Source organism: Tenrec ecaudatus, chromosome 1 (genome assembly GCF_050624435.1).
Source record: "Tenrec ecaudatus isolate mTenEca1 chromosome 1, mTenEca1.hap1, whole genome shotgun sequence".
Lineage (NCBI taxonomy): Eukaryota > Metazoa > Chordata > Mammalia > Afrosoricida > Tenrecidae > Tenrec > Tenrec ecaudatus.
In genome coordinates, this window is record NC_134530.1 from 98,438,976 (window position 1) to 98,461,766 (window position 22,791).

The following is a 22,791-nucleotide window of genomic DNA, read 5'->3' on the forward strand; positions in this document are numbered from 1 at the left end:
TAAGGCAATATGGCACACTGGATGATCAAGAATGCAGAGAGAAAATACCCCATAACTTCAAAGCAGAGTCAACACTAGCTTAAGTTTGACATCAATTTCAATATTTTTTTATAATAATGACAAAACACAGAGCCAAAATACTATTAGCGAAACAATAATTAAAACACATCTATTCTAAGAAATGCCAAAGATAATTAGATAAAAATCTAATTAATGTAAGAACCAATAAGCACCCACTTTTACGAGGAAAAACAAAGGAACTACCAGAAAATGTAACGATTTGCGCATTTTCATGCAAACAATGAAAGCAAAGATAGATTTCTAAAAAAACACACCAAACATTTTTTTCACCAAGCTTATTAACTATAAAGCAGTCAGTAAAAACTGTCACTTATTAATATACAAACTTCTACACTATTTGTTTTCTTTAAAAACATGAATTCAAGTATTATTTTCACAATTAAAATATATATTCCAAAATTCACCTGGTAAAAATTTTACTACTTTTGTGAATCAGAAAAGTTCTGGTAAGGTGTATAGGAATAATTATTAGAATTCTTATTTCAAAAGCTTCAAATGAACCCCACAGAAGAAAAGACTTAGTCTTTACATTTATGAACTTCTGCCTGAGATTACCAAGGGCTCAAGTAGAAAGAAAATGTTCTGAGAATGATGATGGCAACAAATGTACAAATGTGCTCGACGCAACAGATGGATGCATGGACTGTGATAAGAGTTGTACGAGCCCCAAATAAAATGATTCAAAAGAAAAAAAAAAAAAGAAAGAAAGCCCTTCTGTCCTAAGCATGTAGGATAGGAATAAACTTACGACTCAATTCCTAAGGGAAATTCTCGGCTCATGGCTATCGTAGCTTTAAATGTTTTCTTACTCTCTTTGCACACTAGTTCTCTACCCAGATGAGGAGCTCTAAAATAGAAACAAAGAAGTGTTAGCAAGCTTTTCAGTGTCATCATCTGCCAGCAGAGCCCTGGGGAAGTAATGGGTAGAGAGCATTGGGCGGGACACAAGGTGGCGGTTTCTCCGGGAGCGCCTGTCAAGGGATGAACATGGATGCGCCTGGAAGCAGATGTTTCAACCCGTTTCTCCTCCTCGCAACACATCACATTTCGGTGCACCGTGGCAGCGGCAGCAGGAACATGGGCACTGTCCACCAGAACTGTCCTGAATCATGTCTTTCAATTCGAGATGGAGTTTGATGCAGTTTGTCACCAAGCTACACAGCCTCTCCCAGATGACTACAACTGGAAGGTGGGGCTTGCTTGGACATCAGATGTCAGGACAGTAGCATGCTACCGCCCTTCTGTGGGCATTCCAGATGAACATCCAAAACCTACTCCTCGGCCAGATCCTACACTTAACAGTGAAGAAACACATGACCACGTGCTGAAAACTAGATTCGAAGTGAAGGATCAGCCCCTTGAACAAGGACCTAGGACAGAGCAACTTAGCAAAAGGTTCTTTACTACGAAGCGCCATTGGTCTCCTCATGGGCAGTGTCACAGACGTCGTAAGAAATTGAATCCTCCAAAAGACAGATGATTTCATGGTGCTCATTAGGAATCAGAGAGAAATGTTATCTTTTGCCTCATTTGCCACTTGAGAAAAATGTCTGATGTAGCCCTTACTATGTTACAAATAAAGTAATGAAAAGAAAGCATTGTGCTAACCACAAAGATGGTGGTCCATGGGAGAAACTTTAGTCTTTCTAGATTTGCAGCCTTAAACTCATTGAAGCAGTTTTCATCCCTGATTCAGTCATTCAGAGTGAGAAACAACAGCAAAAGGTTTGGTTTTCTGATTTTTTAAAAAATCTTTTAAAGAACAATCTCTCATTTTGTAATGTCATTTAATATTCCAGTATATTCTATCAATAGAAATAAAATTACGCTAGGTAAAAATTAAGCATAAATGTGGTAAAATAAAGATAACAACAATAAAAAAACAAAGACTGAAAATAATTCTTAGAATTCAATGACTTGCAAATTGAATATAACTATAATAAACACATTTTATGAAAAAAGCAAATTGGAAAAGCACAGATTTTTGAAACATTGCACATTTTAAAAATCACGTGTTCAACTCCATCTCCTTTACTGTAACATAATCTCTGTGAAGCAAAACAATAATCAGAGATAAAAGCCAATCTTATTAATTATAGAATATTATGAAAAAATACTTTTTATAATTTTTGGAAAATAATAAAGTTTCAAAAATAAAATAAATTATGACAATTTCTTAACCACAGTGTTTAGGTAATATTTTACTCATTATAAAAGTGAAATGTTTTTCACAAAGGCAGAAATTTTTATTTACTCATTCAGCTGATCAAAATTTATTCATTTTAAACACTTTTATCAATTCATTTATTCATATTGTTTTGCCCACTATTTACCAAACATGAAAAATGTATTGGTGTTCTATTATGTATTAGAAATACAGTATCAAACAAGAATCCTACAGTAGTAGGGAAAGAGGTGATATGGCAAATGCTGACAAAGAATTAATAAGAGGAAATAAACTTGGGAAGACTGAAATGTTTTTCACAAAGGCAGAAATTTTTATTTACTCATTCAGCTGATCAAAATTTATTCATTTTAAACACTTTTATCAATTCATTTATTCATATTGTTTTGCCCAATATTTACCAAACATGAAAAATGTATTGGTGTTCTATTATGTATTAGAAATACAGTATCAAACAAGAATCCTACAGTAGTAGGGAAAGAGGTGATATGGCAAATGCTGACAAAGAATTAATAAGAGGAAATAAACTTGGGAAGACAGGAGACAAAAAACTGCCTTACATTCAAAATAATCACAGGACACAAAAATTTGATCATAAATGAAGTATTTTGAAGAAACAGCTGAACTGGATAATTCCCCACTCAGATCATTATCCGATAGGTTTTTGATGTATGCAAACTGACAGAAGGAATATAAAAATGGTTATATTAGCCTTACTCAAAAAAGTGATTATGATGCACATAATCATAATCTAGAATGCTAATTTTCTATCATGCCTAACCTATATCTTTAAAAGACTTTGAAAAAAGCCAGAAATATGTACTAAATAATATTCTCTTAAACTTAAGTAATATATCTAATAATTCCTATGTGCTTACATAGTGTTCTGTCTATAAAAACAAACTGCACATATCCATCAACAGGAAACACTTACTTTCCATTCTCAGCAGATATATACTCTTCCCATGTGATAGTGTTCTGAGGAGGAGGGGTAAGAGACTGTCTTCGAATTGGCTGCCCAAAATAAAGGAACATGTTTTTGAGGAGAGAACAGTCAAATCATTACTAATATACATTTAAAGTACAATTTACTTAAACTACCAGTCTGCTTATCTCTTCTATACAGAACGATTTTTTTAAAGAATCCTTGCAGAATAATTCTTTACAGTGAGTTTTAGTAATGCCAGTAACATCATCAGTTTAATTCCAAATAAGAAGTTATAGTATCAATTCAAGCACGATATAAATATATCATCAAAAGTGTTCCTCACATTGGGCCAAATGCTACACATGGGGGGTGACAGAGAAGTGACTTCAAGAGCTTACAATTAAGGGGAACAAAGGAAACACGTAGACAAACAGTTAAACAGAACTACAAAACAGTATATGATTAAAGGCTAAATGGGCTTACAAAAAATGGAGTAGTTTGGGAGCTCAGAAAAAGGTACAATCAATCATATCAATAAATTAAGATTATAAAAGCTCATATTTTAATGAAGACAAAATAAAAAGGCAGGGAATTTTACGCACAAAGGTGAAAGCATGAGTAGACTCATTTAAACTGGAGAAGAACATTCAAAAGAGTGATCATAAATAGATAGTAATGACCTTAAACGTCAGAGCTAAAAGTTTGTACTTTTGTCCTTGTTAACTATGAATTTGGGCCACTATAAGAAAAACTTGTAATAAATAAGGAACTTCTTCATTGCAAATACCTTTTTTCAACAACATAAACGGCGACTATACACATGGACTTCACCAGATGGAATACACAGGAATCAAACTGACTTATCTGTGGGAAGAGATGATGGAGAAGCTCAATATCATCAGCCAGTACAAGGCCAGGAGCTAATTGTGAAACAGACCATTGACTGCTCATATGCAAGTTCAGGCTGAAGCTGAAAAAAATTAAAGCAAGTCCAAGAAAGCCAAAATAGGACCTTTAGTATATCCCACCTGAATTTACAAACTATCTCAAGAACAGAGGTAACGCCGCACTGAAGAGTAATGACAGAAGACTTGAGAAGCTGTGGGATGGCATCAAGAACATTACATATGAAGAAAGCAAAAGGCATTAACAAGACAGGAAGAAACGGTCAAAGTCGGTGTCAGAAGAGACTCTGCAGTTTGCTCTTGAATACAGAGTAGATAAAGCAAATAAAATGGAACAGAAAATATCGAAGATCAGCTCAAAAATGGAAAGCAAAGCATTGTAATGAAATGGGCCGAGACCTGGAGTTACAGTCTGAAAAGAACAAGCTGACAGAAGCAACCAAGCCCACACGGAAGCAGCACACCAACATAGGTGACCGTGAAGGGCAGAGGAGACCAGGTCTCCAACAACAAAGGTGGGGTGGTGGTGAGAAGCACATCACCGTGAAAAAGGGGGAGTGCGTGATGGGGACCCAATGCCCATCTGTAGACAGCTGGACACCCCTTCCAGAGGGGTAGTGTGGAGGAGATGGGCCACTCAGGGTTTAGTGTAGCAACAATGAAACTCAAAACCTTCCTCTAGTTCCTGAACACTTCCTCCCCTCCCAATCATCATGACCCCAATTCTACCTTGCCTTGCGGACCTGGTTATACCAGACGATGTACAGCGGTGCAGTGGGGATCTGGAGGCACAGGGAATCTAGGACAGACGAACCCCTCAACACCAGCGGTGGGAGTGGCGACACCAGGAGGGAAGGAGGTGTAGAAAGGGAGAACCGATCTCGGAGATCTATGTGTAACCTCCTCTCTGGGAGATGGGCAATGGAGAGGCGGGTGAGGGGAGACGTCGGGGAGGGTAAGATAAGATATAATAATTATTTATAAACTATTAAGGGACCAGGGGGAAGGAGGAGCGGGGGGGGGGAGGGAAAACAAAGGGACACCGAGCTGATTCGAGGAACCCAAGTGGAAGGTGAATTATGAGAATGACGAGTGCAACGAATGTATAAGGGTGCTTTGCTCAATTGATGTATGTACAGACTGTGATAAGAGCCTTATGAGCCCCAATAAAAAGATTGAAAAAAAAAAGAACAAGCTGAATTATTGTTATAGCATTTGAACCTGACTGGCAGTGATTGTATATCACTTTTTTATGTGACTGAATTATATGATGTCTGGATTATGTCCTAACAGAAGTTTTTGGGGTTTTTTGAAGAAGATGAATAAGCATCAGGTGAGCCACAGCTCATCTCCTTTGACAACATAAGGGAGAAGGTGAATGCATCTTCACACTAGCTCCTGCCTGCGTGCCACAAGGCAGAGGTCAAACATGCTTCCAAACATCCATCTTTCTTTACCCTAGTCTGACACCAACCATTCCTCCCACAGTGCTCCACTTCTATGCTGGGATCAATAATCCACTGGAATGGCCACCCACAGACAATATTCAATGTTGTGAAAATTTATAGAGAAGTTAACAAGTTACCACAAGTCAGAATTTAAAAAAAAAGATATAGTCTTTAAAGACATAGCAGTGTGTCTTCTCAGAGGGCAACCAAGTCTTTCTGGTCCTCAGCCACATGGCCCCATGGCCTCTGCCCTGTTCCACTGGCCAAGAAACCCATTCGTGGCTCTGCCTCAGTTTCATGCTCTCTAGTCTCAATGCTATTGCTCCTCTGTCGATGATCTCAATGTGGCATAGCCTCTGTTGCTTCTACCATACTAGGGATTGCAAAAGAATGTGGTCTGATGATGGCTCGGAGAATTGTTTCTGCTTCTGAGGTGGCTCTAATGCCCATGGCAACCACAGCTGACCAATTCCCTGTATGAGGAGTCCATCCACCCTTTTTGCAGAGTCCCAGGGACCATGGATAAAAGTAACGGAGACACGGATAGAAGAGTCATGTTAAGAAATTTCACTTTACCACACACATCCAGCATAGCTGAAGAGGAAACAATGGAAAAATTCAACCCTCAAGTTGAAATACTGCAGGAATTCACGGGCAAATATTGAATGATGTAGAAAGACCCAAAAGAAAAGAAAGGAATACATAGAGTCACTGTATTTCTTTTTAAATTGGTCGAAAGTCAATTATTTCCAGAGGTACCATATGATCAAGGACAAATGGTGCTGAAGGAAAACGTCCAAGCCACACTAGAGCCATTAGCCAAAATCAAAACTCCAGGAACTGGTGGAATACCCGTTGACATGTTTCAACAAGCTGACAAAGCACTAGGAACACTTAATCCTCTATGCCAAGAAATTTGGAAGACAGCTACTTGATGAATTGACTGGAAGAGATCCATATTTCCAAAGAAAGGTGGCCAACTGAATGAGGAAATCTTCAAACAGTATCACTGAATCTCATACAAGTCAATCTTTGCTGAAGATAACAACAATGGCTCTGTTGTACATATGACACGGTATAAGTGAACACTGATTCAATAACTCCTGACAATAACCAGTAACACGAAGGAATTAAGCTAGGTAGTGAAATGGAAAAGGAAAACTGCTAGAGAAAGCCCACAGGATAGGCTGTAATGGAAGGGGGTAATACATGAGCAACAACAGTACAGCGATGACAGTTAAAAATATGCAGACTGTGGGCCCTGGCCCTGGCACTTGGAACACCAATGACCTCAGGGTCTACCTTAAGAAAGCTGGCTGCTGTACCTGCCATTTGCTGTACCTCTCTGTCTTGGCTAGTTAGAGAGGAGGATCTGAGAGCAGCCACTGGCAGAAAGGGGAGTAGGGGAGGGACAGGCAAGGCCAGGCTGGAAAGAGAGAGGCTCACTAGTTAAGGACAAGAGGATTTGGGGACCTGGGGTGGGGTGGGGGACCAACAGGGCCAGGACAAAGAAGGTGACGAGGAGTGTGTAACATCACAAGTGAGACGCTGGGTGACACCAACCTTGGTGGTACCACTGACATGGCGCCATCCAGAGAGCTGCCCACCACAGACGTTTGGATAATAAGGGTTGTTTTTGAACAAATGTGCCTGGGTGTAAATATTCTAAATACTGTTCGTACATAAACTATGGCTGACTCATTCAATATAGGAAATTTCAAAACGTGAAAATAGTTTCCTAGCATACGTCATATTAGCATGAATTAGGTGGAATTTGGCAAACTGTTGTGGAAAGTTTCTCACAAGTTACCACATATAACTACCCTATATGAAAGAGTAGGCAGCACCTGTAAATTTCTAAAACTAAATCTCTACAGAATTAGAAAGCATTATCTTTCTATAACACAGAACAGCTGGTGATTTTGGCCTATTGATGCTGTGCTAATCAGCCCAACTAGTAACCCAATGGCAGTAAATTTAGTTTGCGTTGAACATATAAGGGGCTACCAAAAATTCATGGAAAATTTCTATTATCGTTTATTCCATTTTTACCATGAATTTCTTGAAACCTCCTTGTACTTTGTATAATGCAGCCTAATACGATCTCCTCTCCTCACTGAGGTCGAATCCATTCTGGTCAGAGCATCCCTATAGGGCAAAGGGGAATTGCTCTCTAGGGTTTCAAATACTGGAAGTCTTTACAGAAAGCCTCGTCATTCGCCCTCGGGGCAGAGCTGGTCAGCTTAAACGACTCATCTTGCGATCAGCAGTCAAGCCAGCAGGACTATTTGCACAACACAATCTCCATCTTCCTGCCATCAAGTCAATTCCAACTCACAGTAAGGTTAGAGGCCGGAGTATAACTGCCCCTGAAGGTTTCTGAGGCTGCACATCTTTCCATATCCGAAAGCCTCGTCTTTCTCTCCTAGAGTAGCTGGTGAGTTCAAACTGCTTGCCTCTGGTGAACAGCCCAATTTATAATCCACTAGATCACCAGGTTCCCATATTACATAGTAGCCTTTATTTAAGACTGAGACTCATATTTACAAATGTGGTAAATATCATGAAAGGTTGAAGGGTAGTCAGATATTTTTATACTAACTTGTATTTTTTAAATCCACAAGTATGAAAATAAAAATAAACGTAAGGATCCTTTCTATCCGGCCTGTTAGGGATTAAGATTATAAGGCACTTACTACAGCTCGTACATCTTTCCCTATTCTCACACAATTCTTTGCATAAAGAATATTCTCAAAAAACATGCAAAATTTATAAACATAAGCTAGAGATGATGTTATAAAGAAAGTGAACCTAGCTGAGCCTTCAAAAAAGCCTATTTCAGTTGCAGAAGCAGGAAGGATATATAAAAAAAACATGGATTATAAATTAACCTAGGTTTCATGCAGATCACTTTGATTTATTAATAAATGAAGACTCAAAGAACTGACTTACAAAAAAAAATCACAAGGCCATATTCTTTTTCTTTCTGCAATGAAAAAAATCAAGAAAATAAAGATCCACAGAAAAGTAAAAGTCAATCAATAGTAAACATGTTCGGTGTATTGGTATAAATTATCTTAAATGAAATCTATCCTTCTCCTTACAACATTGTAAACTAGGCAAAGTAAAAATATCTTTCATATATGTAAATGATTTATACCTCAAAATTGTGTTCCATTATGTTTCCACCTTTACTCAAACTCTCCATGATGGCCTTATTTCGAAGAATATCCTCTTCACTGAGATGTTCTCTTCTTTTTCTTGATTCCAAAACAAGTCCATTCACCAGATAAAAATCTGCTAAAAAATTTCCTACTCTTTCCTAAAACAAAATAAAATATTTCAGAACACTATAATTAAAGGCAAATGTCTCAGATAAAAAAGCTTGAAGGCAAAATATATTTCTATAAATATTTACTATCTAAATGAAAAGAAATATGCCTTTGCTACTTGAAATTACCAAAGTATCTATGCATTCTATTAAGTAAATATGTTCTTATATATCGACATTCAAAACTTAAAGGAAATATTTAAATGTACAAAGTACCATGATGGCTAATTAGCACAAGTGAATTAAAGTATCACATAGTGTTTGCTTGAAAATCTATTACAAAATAATATAAAGCTACCTAAAATATTAAGCTGCTAGTGAAATCTGATTAAAAAGGAGAAATCATTGATAATTACTGTTCCCATTTTTCAGATGAAAAAGAACTTGAAAAAAATTATAACTTGGCCAAAGTTACACCAGATCTGTAGAACACCTACACCTAGTTTACCTGTTCCAATGCTCTGATCTCTAACAGAATCTAGTCTCAAATTATAGTTGCTTACTGATTTCAAAAGGCAGAACAAGACAGTTGTCTTCCTCAACAATATCATTAATATTTAAATTTATGGACGGAGTAGCTTCGGTGGGGAAGCTCAAGTGATATAAAGGACATCAAGAAAAATTTTTTTGCTTTAATCAAGTCCTTCAAAAGCTAGTCTCCACTCTTGATTTTCAGACCTAAGACTGTAACAGTTCAAATTATTTTTTTAAAACATAAGTAAAAAACATATATATCACTACGTTCACTGAAAACATGCTCCCATCTCTAAAAACCTGCAAATAACTGGCTTATCATGCTGGTGCTGTTTTAACTATATGGCAGAGTTGTTTCCATGTCTATATCATTTTTGATGGCCTACTCACAAGTCACAGTAACACATCTGGACCTGTTTCTACCTACAAAATAAGAACCACAACAATCCTTCCTGACTCCCTCTTGGTCACCTAGAGATTGTTTAAGAGCTTCAACTAGCTAGCAGTAGTACTAGATTATCAGTTTCCATTTTTATCATCTCTCGAAATGATCTACCTAATGCTGTCCAGACAAAAGGCAACGTTTGATTGCACCTCTTTTTTGAAGGCACATTAACAAGATTAAGTCAAAGAGAAAACTTGCCTGCCCCAGGGGTACAAATAGTAAGACTTCAAAGCCAACAAATGTATTGCAATATAGTATCTTACACCGAGGAATCCTCTAATGCCATTGGTTGTAAAATATACTTAAGAGAAATTTAATGTGTTGAAGAGATAATTGGGTGACAATTATCCACATCTGCAATCTTATGAATAAGCTATTGTAAAAATTAAAATTTCACATGTGCGTTGTCCATAAGCCAGCTTCGTGGACACTTCTTGCTACCTATCGAATGTACTATCTTGTAAAAAGCCATGTAAAAAGATCATAAACACAGCAGAGCTTATAATAGCAAAAAACTTGGACGCAATCTCAAGGTCCTCAATACCATATATCCATAGATCCATACTACAGTATATTATGCTATTGATAAAGTTAACACTGTATGTACTTATAAGAAAGGATTTCTAACAAAATAATGATTTATAAATTATCAAGGGTTCATTAGGGACAGAGAGGTGAGGAGGGAGGGAAAAAACAAGAAGCTGATATCAAGGGTTCAAGTAGAAAGCAAATGTTTTGAGCATGAGAGCAATAAATGTACAAATGTGCTTGACACGATGAATGGATGGATTGTGATAGAGTTGTATAAGCCCGCAATAAAATGATTTTTTTTAAAGAAAGGGCTTCTAAGACGTAACTAAGATATTTAAAAGCTAGCTATAAAGTAATAAAGTATGATCATGTTTATGGAAAAATAAAACAAAAAGTTACAGATTTTAGATATATATTTATACCTGTAAATCATAAAAACCGCCTAGAGGATATACAAACTGATAACCTTCTGAGAGGGCACAAGCTTTATAAGTAATGGTATAGAAGTACTTTTCAGTTTTGTGTGTAAGAGGGTTTTCAAAATGGAAATTTGTAACTATTCTGTGTATTAAAAGTGAGTGTAAATTTAAACCAATAAATCCTGGCCCTTACCTGATGTAGTAAGCTATTCTTGACTTTAAATTTTTATGAAAATGCTTCTTCATTCATACAATTCAAGATATTTGAATGTGCTTTACTGCTAGTGACTGATAAAATGGGAATTATACAAGGTTTTAAAATTGGCTAATAAGGAAACCTATAAAATGAAAAAAGCCAAGATTATTTGTGAATGGTTCTTGTTTTTGTCACTGCTGTAGAGTTGCCTCTAACTTAAAGAGACCTGCTGTGTAAACAGAATGTGTGTATTGATGTCCTTCCTCCACAGGCAGTTCCTGCCAGATTACATGGTCAAAATGTACCTGGCATGTTATAAGATGCCCAAGGGAAAGGACATCATGTTTTATAAAGAAGAATCTTATGAAAAAAGAAAGGAACCTTAACAAGATGGACCGACACAGTGCATGTAACAATGGTTTTGAACTTAATGGCTGTGCGGATGGAAGAGGATCAGGCTGTTGTACACAGCTGTGCTTTGAGTCAAAACTTGACTCAACGGCACCGAACAACAACGCTGTTTTTAAACCACAGTATGCCCATGTCTACGTACAAGTTCTGCATGGCCACAATGAAGTCCTCTGAGATTGCCATTCTTCTCAATCCTCTATCTTTCTGGCATTCTGTTTTCAGCCAAGATCCATCTGATATAAGCAATGATATTCCTCATCACCATGCCTCCTGAATCTGGCTGGAATTTCTGATGTATGAGTGCAAGTGGTGTTGAATAATCTTCAGGAAAATTTTACTAGACTGTGACAGCAATGATCAAAAATGCCCCAAACGCACTCCCATCCACTCGATTCCGACTCATAATGACTCTACAGGACAGATCAGAACTGCCCTGTGGATTTTCAAGACTGTCAATCCTTCTGGGAGTAGACGACTCCATCTTCCTCCCATGGAGCTGCTGGTGGCTTATTACTGCAACCCAGCTCAAAACCTATTGCACATCCACCAAGGTTCCAAGATAATAATGAAAATTTCCAAAAATCTCTGTGTTGCAGTTATTGGTTCTGTATTTGGTTGCCTTTCTTGGAAATAGGTTAAAATACAATTCCAGTGAACTGCCTAGGTAGCCATCTTCCAAACTTCTTACCATGGACGGAATCCGTGCTCCCAGGGGTTCATCAGTTTGTTAATCGTTTCTATTGGTATTTGGACAATCCTGGAGTCATTTTTTTTTTTCTTCTGATAATGTCCTTCAGTGCAGCTTGGACTTTTCCCTGTGATTCTCAACCATCCTAACACCGCGACCCTTTAATACAGTTCCTCATGTTGTGGTGATCCCCCTCCCCCAACCATAACATTATTTTTGTTGCTATTTCATAACTGTAATTTTGCTGTTATGAATCGGGCAACCCCTGTGAAAAGGTCCTTTGACTCCCCAAAGGGGTCACAACCCACAGGATGAGAACCGCTGTTTTAGTACTATCTGTTCATGAACATATGCTATCTCTTAAAATAGTTGCAGCCTGGGACTTGGATGCTTATTCATCCCATTTCTTTTTTGACAATTTCAAATTTTCCTAGATTCATATTTTGTGAATTTCACATTCCTATTACTAATTGGTTTTTCAGCTATTTCTTCTCATGTTGAATCGTGTCCCAATAGCAGACTAAGATCCTAAGACCTTTCCTGTCATTAAGGTCCACTCCTCTAGAAAGCAGCTCTTTCCCAGATGTATTTGCAGTAACTCCCCACTTCTGGCGCTGCTTCAGACAATGTTGTGCTATTATTTACAAGGTTCTCAATGGACAGCCTGTTTCTTCTTCCTAGCATCCCAGTAACACACAAACCACTACAATGTGACAAACTGGCAGACAGGTCGTTTGTTTGAACCATATTACAACCGGAGCTTTTCCCCTGCAGTTCGCCTTCAGATGCCGAGTGTGTTCTTCTCCTTGGGTTTTCTCAACTCGGGGTCTGCATCAACTCCACTGTAAGACTCTCATTTGTCTTCTGAAGTGACCGCTGCAATCTCCTACTTCCTTGTCACTTCATTACCTCACTCACGTTAACTAGTCGGCAGAAAGCAAGGACACGAAGCACTTGCTGGTGATTAAAGATCAAGGATCGCCGCCTTCAGTGTGAATCAAAAGTCAATGTAAAGACCAAAACTAGGTCAACAGGCAACATCACATTAATGGAGAAAACACTGATGGTGTTGTGGATTTCTTCTTGCTTAGCACTGTAATCCATGCTCATGGAAGCAGCAGCCAAGAGATCAAAAGACGTGTGGTATTGGGTAAATCGGCAGCATAAGACCTCTTCAAAGTACTGAAAAGCAAGAATGCTACTTTGAGGACTAAGGTAAGTCTAACCCAAGCCATGGCATTTTCCATTGCCTCCTATGCATGTGAGAGTTGGGCATTGAATAAGGATGATCAAAGAAGACTAGATATGTGTGAACTGTGGTGCTGGAGAAGAATACTGAAAGTGCCATAGACTTCCCCAAGCAACCTGTCTTGGAAGAAGTATGGCCAGCATGCTCTTTAGAGGCGACGATGGCGAGACTGTCTCAGATATTTTGGACATGCTGTCAAGAGACACCAGTCCCTAGAGAAGGATGTTATGCTTGGTAAAGAGCAGGACGCTACAAAGGAGGTAGGCCCTCAACAAGATGGACTGACATAGCAGCTATATCAATGGGCTCAATCATAGGAACAACTGTGAGAATGGGCCATGATCAAGCAGTGTTTCATTCTGTTATGCTGAGGATCTTTATGGATTGGAATGGACTTAATGGCATCTAACAACAACATTCTCAAGCAGTTTTCAGTCTCAAAGTCTCTTCTGGCATCAATTTTGGTCTTTCCTTTCTTTACTGTCTTTTTAACAACCTTTTGTTTTCTCCATGTGTGATGTCTTTGTTGTCATTACACAACTAATCTGCTCTTCGGTTATTAGTGTCCCATAGGCTTAATCTATTCATTTTTTTTTTTAACTTTCAGCAGTAACTTTAAGTACATATCTATAAATATCTTTTGCAGAGTTACACAGCATGGAGGTGACAATGCTTCATATTTAGAGGTTCAGCCAAAATCAGGGAAGAAATTTATGTTGTGTACACAGGGGACATGTATATTAATGGTGATCGTATATTTCTTTTTACATCAAAGATTTCATATTATATCTTCATTATGGATGATAACTTTTCTTGTTATTTGGTACGTATTTAAAACTTAATGCCTGAAATTCAAAATTCTCTAAATTTAATTTAAATTATTAATGTTTTTTGATTGCTTATACCTTTTTATATGCTTTCCCCCATCATTTTAGTTTCAATCTTTCTGAACTACTTTGTTTTGTCTCTTGTATATAGTAGCATTTTGCTGAATTATTCAAAATTTACCCAGAATTTATGTATAAAATAGGAGACTTTAACTTTGTCACTATAGTTTACATCGTGTTTTTTGAGTTCCTTTTAAATGATTTATTTGCTATTAGTGTGTATGTGTAAAATAAAAGGACAGAGTGAGAGAACGTGTGGTGTATATACGTATTTGTAGAGTAGAAAGACCTTCTATTCCTGTGATGATGTGTATAACTACAACTTTGTTTTTAATTATTTTATTGGGGGCTCTTACACTTATCACAATCCATACCTATATATATATATTGTGTGAAGCACATTATTACATATGTTGCCATCATCATTTTCAAAACATTTTCTATCTACTTGAGCCCTTGATATCAGCTTCCCCTCCCCCCCTCATGAAGCCTTGATAATTTATAAAATATTGGGGGATTTTTCCTGCCAACCACTGCCTCTCTTAACCCAGTTTTCTGTTGTCCGTCCCCCTGGAAGAGGGTTATATGTCAATCACTGTGATTGGATCCCCCTAACTGCCCTTACCTTGCTAGTATTGCTACTCTCATTATTGGTCCTCATTATCTGTCCTGGAGTCCCTGTGCTGTGAACTCTATCTGTACCACTGTACATGCTCCAGTCTAGCTAGATGTGTAAGGTAGAATTGGGATCATGATAGCGGGGGGCAGGAAGCATTAGAGAAGTAGAGGACTGTTGTGTGTTTCATCAGTACTATACTGCACCTTGACTGGCTTGTCTCTTCCTTGTTACCCTCCTGAAAGGGGATGTCCCATTGATAATGGATGGGCTTTGGGGCTCCACTCTGCTCTCTTACTCATTCACATCAATATGATATTTTTGTTCTGGTTCTTTGATGCCCTGATATACCTGATCCCATTGCACCGAATGATCACACAGGCTGGTGTGTTTCTTCCACGTGGGCTTTGTTCCTTCTCAGGTAGATGGTCGCTTGGTTCTCTTCAAGCCTTTAAGACCCCAGACACTATCTCTTTTGAAAGCCGGGCACCACCAGCATATATATATCTTTTGATAGTGAGGCACCATCAGCTTTCTTCACCACATTTGCTTATGCACTCATTTTGCCTTCACTGATTGTGTCAGGGAAGGTGAACATCATAGAGCGTCAGGTTAGTAGAACAGTGTTCTTGTTTAACCTATTCTTGAGATAAGTCTCTATATTGAGATAGAATATATGAAAGGTTATAATTTACCTTTCATTGGCTTGTTTGAATTTTCTTGAACACCAATTTGAACTTGCATAGGAGCACTGCTGGTCTGTTCTACAGCCAGACCCTGACCTTATTCTGACTCAGAGCTTCTCATCATCACTCTCCACCGATAGTCTATTTTACTCCACTGAATTCCATAAGGCATGTAGAGTCAATGTTTATGTTGTTGAAAAATAGAGATCTACAATGATTTAGTAACTGATGTTACAAATTTCTCTCATGTGATCTCTGGCCTTGTTTCTACCACCAATGTCTTATTTCCCTAATGCTGATCCTTCTTTAGTTATAACTTTCCCACTCAAATCACCACTACTTTTGATCAAGATATCTTAATTTCATGTATGATCTATCTTTGATGCAGAATTTGGTGGAATTATTCAGTTTCCTCATATTTACCATTAGTGGTTGGTGCATAAATTCAATTAATAGTCATATGAACTAGTCTCCCTTGCAGGCCTGGATATAGTACACTATCACTGACGGTACTGTACTTCAGGATAAATCTTAAAAGGCTCTTTTTAAAAGTAAATGCGATGCTATTCCTTCCATCATTCTCAGAGTAGAGACCAATAGGAGTCTGATTTAAAATGAGCAATACCAATTGATTTCAAAGCACTAATTCCTACTAGGATTACCGATCTTTACTTATTTCCTTCATTTAAGGTGACGTAGGTTTTGATTACCAATAGACATTTGCTGCTCTCATATCGAGTTGTTGTACAACAGCAAGTGAAACTTCCATATCTTTTGCTCATTCATGGCATTACATCTGACTCAGGTTTAAGGTAGGAGCCCTCCTCCAACTGTATTCCGAGTGCTGGCCAGCCGGAGCGGTTCATTTTCTGGCGCGGTATTAAGCGTGTTTGGTCGCAGGGCCGTGAAAATGTGGAAGTCGCTCAACTAGATGAAGTGACACAGTAGCTGCAAGGCTGGGTTCAACCACAGAAACCATTGCTGAGGGTGGCACAGGACCAGGAAGTGTTTCATTCTGGTGTGCAGGAGGTCACTATAAGTCATACCCGATTCAATGGCATCTAACAGAATAGACAATGTTTTGCTGTTACTAATAAACGTCCTAGTGGTTAATTTTTCAGAAGTGGGTCACCTCTTCCTCCTAGTATGTCTTAAATCCCTTAACCCCACTGAAACCTGTCAAATATACATGACAATGCTGGCATTTGAAACAGCAATGCCACAGCTTCCGTATCAGCAGGCAAACTATTCTACATTATGAGAAGTGACAGGACAACCTGTTGGGTTGGGTATAGAACTAGATGGAGAATATGTTGCAAAATAAATAACTTCAGACTTTTATGTTTGTGTTTAATGAAGGTTTCTATAATTTAGTACCAATACTTTCTAAATCACACTTGTACATCTAAACTCTACACCTATGCTAATTAACTAACTGAATTATAATTAAGAGACCTTGAAGACAATTCAACACACTACTTTTTTTAACATTTTCATCACATTATTTGGTGGTATTAAATACTAACTAATTTTCTAAGTTTAAAAGCAGATTTACACATACTGTTTTATCTTCCCGAAAGAGCCATCCTGTTTGGGCACGGGTGAAAGAAATGGATTTGGTTGACAAAGTTGCAGAGTAAATATCGCTGCTCATTAAAATGTCAACCTCTTCTTCTGTTTCCATCTCTGATTCCTGGTATAGCGAAGAGAGGGAAAGTTAGATATATGAATCTAGGTTTTTCATAATTTAATATGAAAATATCAACCATCCAAATGTTAATAGATTTCACAAAAGCAAAACAAGTAGTTGTTACATACTCTAAAAGTATTACAGAAAATATAACTTCATATATCTAGCACCTCCTCCAGTAATTTAAAATTATAACTAAATAATATTAAATTACTTACAAGGGTGAATCTATAAATATGACACATGAAATACAAAAAAACCTACACTATAGAGCTAAGTAATGAAAAACACTAGATTATATGCTATGGAAATGCATAATCTGTAAAATTTTTAAAAGATTACTTTAATAATTAAGTTGACAGCCCTAAGACAAAATATGTGGGATTTGTTTTTCTGTTCTTTAATACAGGTGACTCTTATATTAGCTCTTTATCCAAAGATCTGAGTGAAAACAGGGAGGGAAGTGGAGGAGAGGAGTGAGGAAGCGAGATGGGGAAATGTTTTCTTAATAGGGAGTGCCTATTAAGAACTTCTGACTTATGGACAACTCTTATTTGCCTCTAATATGATGTAAATTTGTCCTCACTTTGAAACCACTGAACCTCACTTGCTCTAAAGAAAGCAAGCGCCTTCACTTGCTGTATATACAACACTTAAATCAATGAAGGGCTGCAAGTCTTTCTTTGCACTAACAATAGGTAACAAACACTGTTTGCACCTATTCTGATTCACCTAAAATCTCCACTCAAAAGACTTAAAGGCACCATTGGGAACAGACCTCAATTTTTAACACACAGATTCCTGTGGATTCCTACAAATAGGAAAGGAAAAAATTATTTTCCCACAAATTTTAAAACGTTATAATAGATTTAATTTAATAAATTTGTGCCTGCTTTGAGGACAGAAGAAAAGACGATCGTAAACAGAAAAGTAAAGGGAACGGGTATAAGACTAGGTTAGATTTCATAATAAACCAGAAGATACCCGGCAAATGGGGAAAAGGCAGGCAGACCCTGGAGAGCTTACACTGGCTCGAGACTTTACTCCAAAACATTTTCTATTCTTCACCAATAACTTCCACTCAGTGGTAGTCCCTTCCTGAACCTCTGGATATCTATAAAACAGCAGCAAGAGCTCAAAACTGAGCATTTCTTCATCAACGCAATGAGGAACAGACAACCCTGGCATTACAGCTAACACTCAAAGAGGTGAAGGTCTTGAACACAATTTTCCTAAAGAAAAGTACTGGCTAAATTAGGTTGAAGCATACTACTTAAAAAATTATACTTCTATAAACATATTATGACTCAACTAGGAGTTTATGGATTAACCTGAGAATTGAACACTACATATAATACCATCTATAAAGAAGTTTGCCTTAAGTTCCAAATACCCTTCTTTTAAAGAACCTTTTGGGACAGCACCCTAAATCAGAGACTGGCCATCTCCAAACATCATTTCAAAAGATCTGCTGTAAGCTACACTCATTAAACATTTTCTCAACTTATTATCCACACGTGCACATTAAGATAAACTAGGAATATTCCTTGCCCTAAGGATTCCTGATCAAAATCTAGTTTCTTTGACTTTAAATTTTATGTGACACACACATATTACCCTTAAATGTCAGTACTTTGGAGATCTCATGAATCATGTAACAGCAACTAGCACACCACTTGTTTTAAACTATGGTTTCTCTTTCAGTACCATATTTCCAACTCACCTAGTTAGCTTCCCTGTTGTCATTTAAAATGCAATGTGTAAAATTACTTAATAAACATTGCAGAGTCTACAACAGGGGTCGGTCTGTAATCTTTGGCCAACAGGCCACATCTAGTCTACTGCCTGGTTTTATAAACGTTATTGGAATATAGTTAGTCCTGCTTGTTTGTTCAAAGTTTTCTCTATGGTTACTTTTATGCTAACAACAGGATGTAGTAGTTTTGGCAAAGACCACAGGGTCTTCAAATGTATCTAAACATCTAAAATACTTAATATCTGTCCCTTTACCCAAAAAATTACCTCACATTGGTGAAGAAGTGCTGGTACTAGACTAGGCAGGGAAGGTAACACAGTTCAAGAACCCCACCGCCCGAGGAGCCACACAATAAAGCAAATACGGTCTTCGTGGCTCTTTGGGACCATACTTTGTGAGAACATAAAAACACAGTGGTCACTTTCATGTGGCAAGAAAGAAACAAAAGTGGCCAACAAGTGTAAAGGTACAAAAAGAACATTCCAGGAAGTATGAAGAAAACATGAAGGGTCTAAATCTTGAATAGATGGACACATTCGATCAATTGCCAAGATTTCAATGTAAGGATATCTAAAATAGAAGGGAAGAAGAAACCTGGAAAAGTTAAGCAAGAGCCAGATCACAAGAAGAACCATGCCATGATAAAGAATTTGGCTTTACCCTTTAAGCTTTTAAATCATCTTTAAGTAAACAATGCTACATGAGTTGGTTCTTAAAGTTTAATCTGACGCCAATATATAATTTGGAAACAAACATGAAGGGAGCCAAGAAGATTTTTTGAGATTTATACAATAATTCAATTAAGAGATGATGAGTTAACAATGGGAAATTTAAAATGGCAATTATAAGGCATTAAGGAGCCTGATGGCGAAGTACAATATGCAATGAGATGCTAACTACAAGGTCAGCAATTTGAAACCACCAGTTGCTCTGTGGGAGAACGTTGAGGTTTTCTATTCTCATATTCTACTCCCGTAACAATTCGGTCTCAAAAACCCACAAGGGTAATTCTACCTTGTCCTGTAGCAGTTCTCAACCTGTGGGTCACGACCCTTTCACAGTGGTTGCCTGATTCATAAGAGAGGCAAAATTACAGTTATGAAGTAGCAACGAAAAAAACTTTATGGTTGGGGGGTCACCACACATGAGAAGTGTATTCAAGGGCTGCAGCGTTAGGGAGGTGGAGAACCACTATCCTAGAGGGTCACTATGAGCCCAGAACAGACTCAATGGCAGTGAATTTTATTCAAAAACAAACCAAAATGAGCAGACATATTTCTAATCTGAAACATGTAGTATAGGAAGATATGTTAAAAATAATTTCTGGTTTTCTGGCTGAATGAGAAGTAATACCATTCACAAAGAGCAAGCAAGCTAAAAAAGGGGATATCACGGGGGAGGTGAGTCAGGCAATGAATTTTCATGTTTTAAACAAGCGGAATTTGACTCACTCACTCACTCTCTCATTCACTCACTTTCACTCTCTCACTAACTCACTCACTCACTCTCACTAACTCACTCACCCTACCACTCCCTAACTCACTCACTCTCTCACTCTCACTAACTCACTCACCCTACCACTCCCTAACTCACTCACTCTCTCACTCTCACTAACTCACTCACCCTCCCACTAACTCTCTAACTCACTCACTCACTCACTCACTCACCCTCCCACTAACTCTCTAACTCACTCACTCACTCACTCACCCTCCCACTAACTCTCTCACTCTCACTCACTCACTTACTCAACCTCCCACTAACACCCTAACTTACTCACTCTCACTAACTCACTCACCCTCCCACTAACACCCTAACTCACTCACTCCCTCTCTCTCACTCACTCTCACTCACTCTCTCACTCTCTCTCTCACACCCTCTCTCTCACTCACTGTCTCACTCACCCTCCCACTTAAAAAAAAAGCAAGCGGAATTTACTGGAATATAGAAATTAAGTCTCCTTTTTGAAAACTGATGTAAGATGTAAATACTGGGTAGTGAATCATCAATATATAAGGAAGCTGGAGAATGGAAGGATTATTGTAGCAGTTTTGAAAAATGAGAAACTTATCAAAGACACTAATATTTAACAAGTAGGCAGTGAAAACTTAAGCAAAGAATAAATAGAGATGGTAAGCAAGCAATCAGTCAAATTAAAAAAAAATTTTAACTGAGGTAGCAATAATAGCAAATACTACAGATACAGCTTATAAAGACCAAGCTGAAACAAATCCAATCATCTTTACCAAGGGTTCAACATGAGCATCAACTAACATCTTACAGCGTCTTCCCTTTCCCAAATCTCCGCTGTATTGCTGACACCAATATGATGCCGCTCTTCAAGCTAGACCTACTAAACAGACCCTTACAAAGTTTTATTATCGTTAATTCAGTACATCCAAACCATCAGCAGGACCTTTCTATTACTTATCCTGTAGTCATAAAAATGTCTGGATCCTCATTACCTTTCAACTAGACAACTCTTAAAACTTCTCAAATAATTTCCCTTTACCCTCATTTCTTTCTTTTCCAATTAATCTGATTTACCAGGTGTGTGATCATGGAAATATTATTTAACATCTTAAGTCTCATTTTCTTATGTATAAATGGGAGATAATAATATTTAGTTTTAAGAAATTATGCACTGAGCTGTGAGAAGAGCTATAAAGACACTTAGTTTATAACTCTCATGTTCTGACAACACTTAAACTACAATAACTGATATATGCTAATACTCCGAAGTCACCACTCCTGGCACACAACAGTGTCTAGCAGCTTATTATCTGGGGGGAAGGAAGGCGAAAGGGACAGGGAAAGATATATGTAAGACTAATTAACCTTTCTCTTGATTAAAATCAACATCTTGTGTTTAAGAATCTGGGTCTCTGTTGCCAACTGCAAAGACTAGTAAGCTATCTTACCTGGCTTTAAGGACCTCCATAAGCTAATTCCTACAACTCAATAAGAGAACCCTTCACATCACTCCGATGTGTTTCCCCAAAACAGCATTCTCATTACAATGTCGCTGACTTTACTCATCCTGTTTCTTCCACAGGAATATCTTTTTTACTTCTCATCTTTCCATCTAAATTTTCACTGATCTGCATCAGTATACTAGTTCTTACAATAGGACATATTCAAGGTTGCATATATACTCGTATATAACCTGAGATTTTCAGCACATTTTTTATACAGTTTTTGTGGTAAAATTAGGTGCCTCAGCAGATATTCTGGTCGGTTTACAGTAACTAAGGTTTTGGCAACAAACGTGGTAGTAGAAATATCTAAGAAATAGTGAGGAATAAGCAACAAGATGTGACAATAATATGGACAAATGAATGATGAAAACAAAAAATGAAAGAATGACAAAAAACGCTGACTTATTTAAAAAAGCATGTGTAGGGCTGAAAGGAAACATTTTTTCTTTGTTTTAATGCAAGGAAAGGGCATGCAGGGAACAAAGAATAAAGACAATGGTGCTTATAACGTTTTAATGGTGGTAAGCGATACAAATCAACAGAGAAAAGATGCAGCAGTAAGCAAATGTAAAAGGGAAATGACATGTAGAAAGCGAGGTAGTGAAAGAGTTAGAAAAAGTAAAAGAGGTTACAGGCATAAAGAATGGAAATAAATGCTCATAATCCAGAAATGAAGATGGTCGGCAATAGTAACAGAAGACAGCATGATCAGGAAAGGTCAAAGGCTGCCACAGGCTCAGGAAAAGAGAAGTAAGGCAAGTTAAACTCGATTGGGAGTTCATCCAGGAGACTGTCAGCGCATTCTAAGCAAACATTCTCAACAGATTGGTCAGAGTGGGGAGCAGACGGTAGAAATTTTAAAATCAAAAACCAAAAGAGCTAGTGGTTAG

General features: G+C 37.7%; 1 protein-coding gene and 1 pseudogene across 7 annotated transcripts in view; one reads left to right on the forward strand and one right to left on the reverse strand.

Annotated features, from left to right (window-relative positions):
• ANKRD13C (ankyrin repeat domain 13C) overlaps positions 1 to 22,791 on the reverse strand; it is a 91,498-nt gene that overhangs the window by 9,449 nt on the left and 59,258 nt on the right. For 2 of the 7 annotated variants that reach the window (XM_075557292.1, XM_075557291.1), the window contains 4 exons: positions 17,042 to 17,173; positions 8,708 to 8,869; positions 3,201 to 3,280; positions 830 to 928 (listed from right to left, as the gene is read on the reverse strand). In XM_075557292.1, coding sequence (XP_075413407.1) covers positions 830 to 928; positions 3,201 to 3,280; positions 8,708 to 8,869; positions 17,042 to 17,173 — 473 coding nt within the window. Of the gene's footprint in view, positions 1 to 829; positions 929 to 3,200; positions 3,281 to 3,981; positions 4,059 to 8,499; positions 8,534 to 8,707; positions 8,870 to 17,041; positions 17,174 to 22,791 lie in introns of all 7 variants that reach the window. The other 5 variants (XR_012785998.1, XR_012786014.1, XM_075557293.1 and 2 more) reach the window with 5 other exon arrangements.
• On the forward strand, positions 1,073 to 1,561 carry LOC142429048 (large ribosomal subunit protein mL42 pseudogene; annotated as a pseudogene).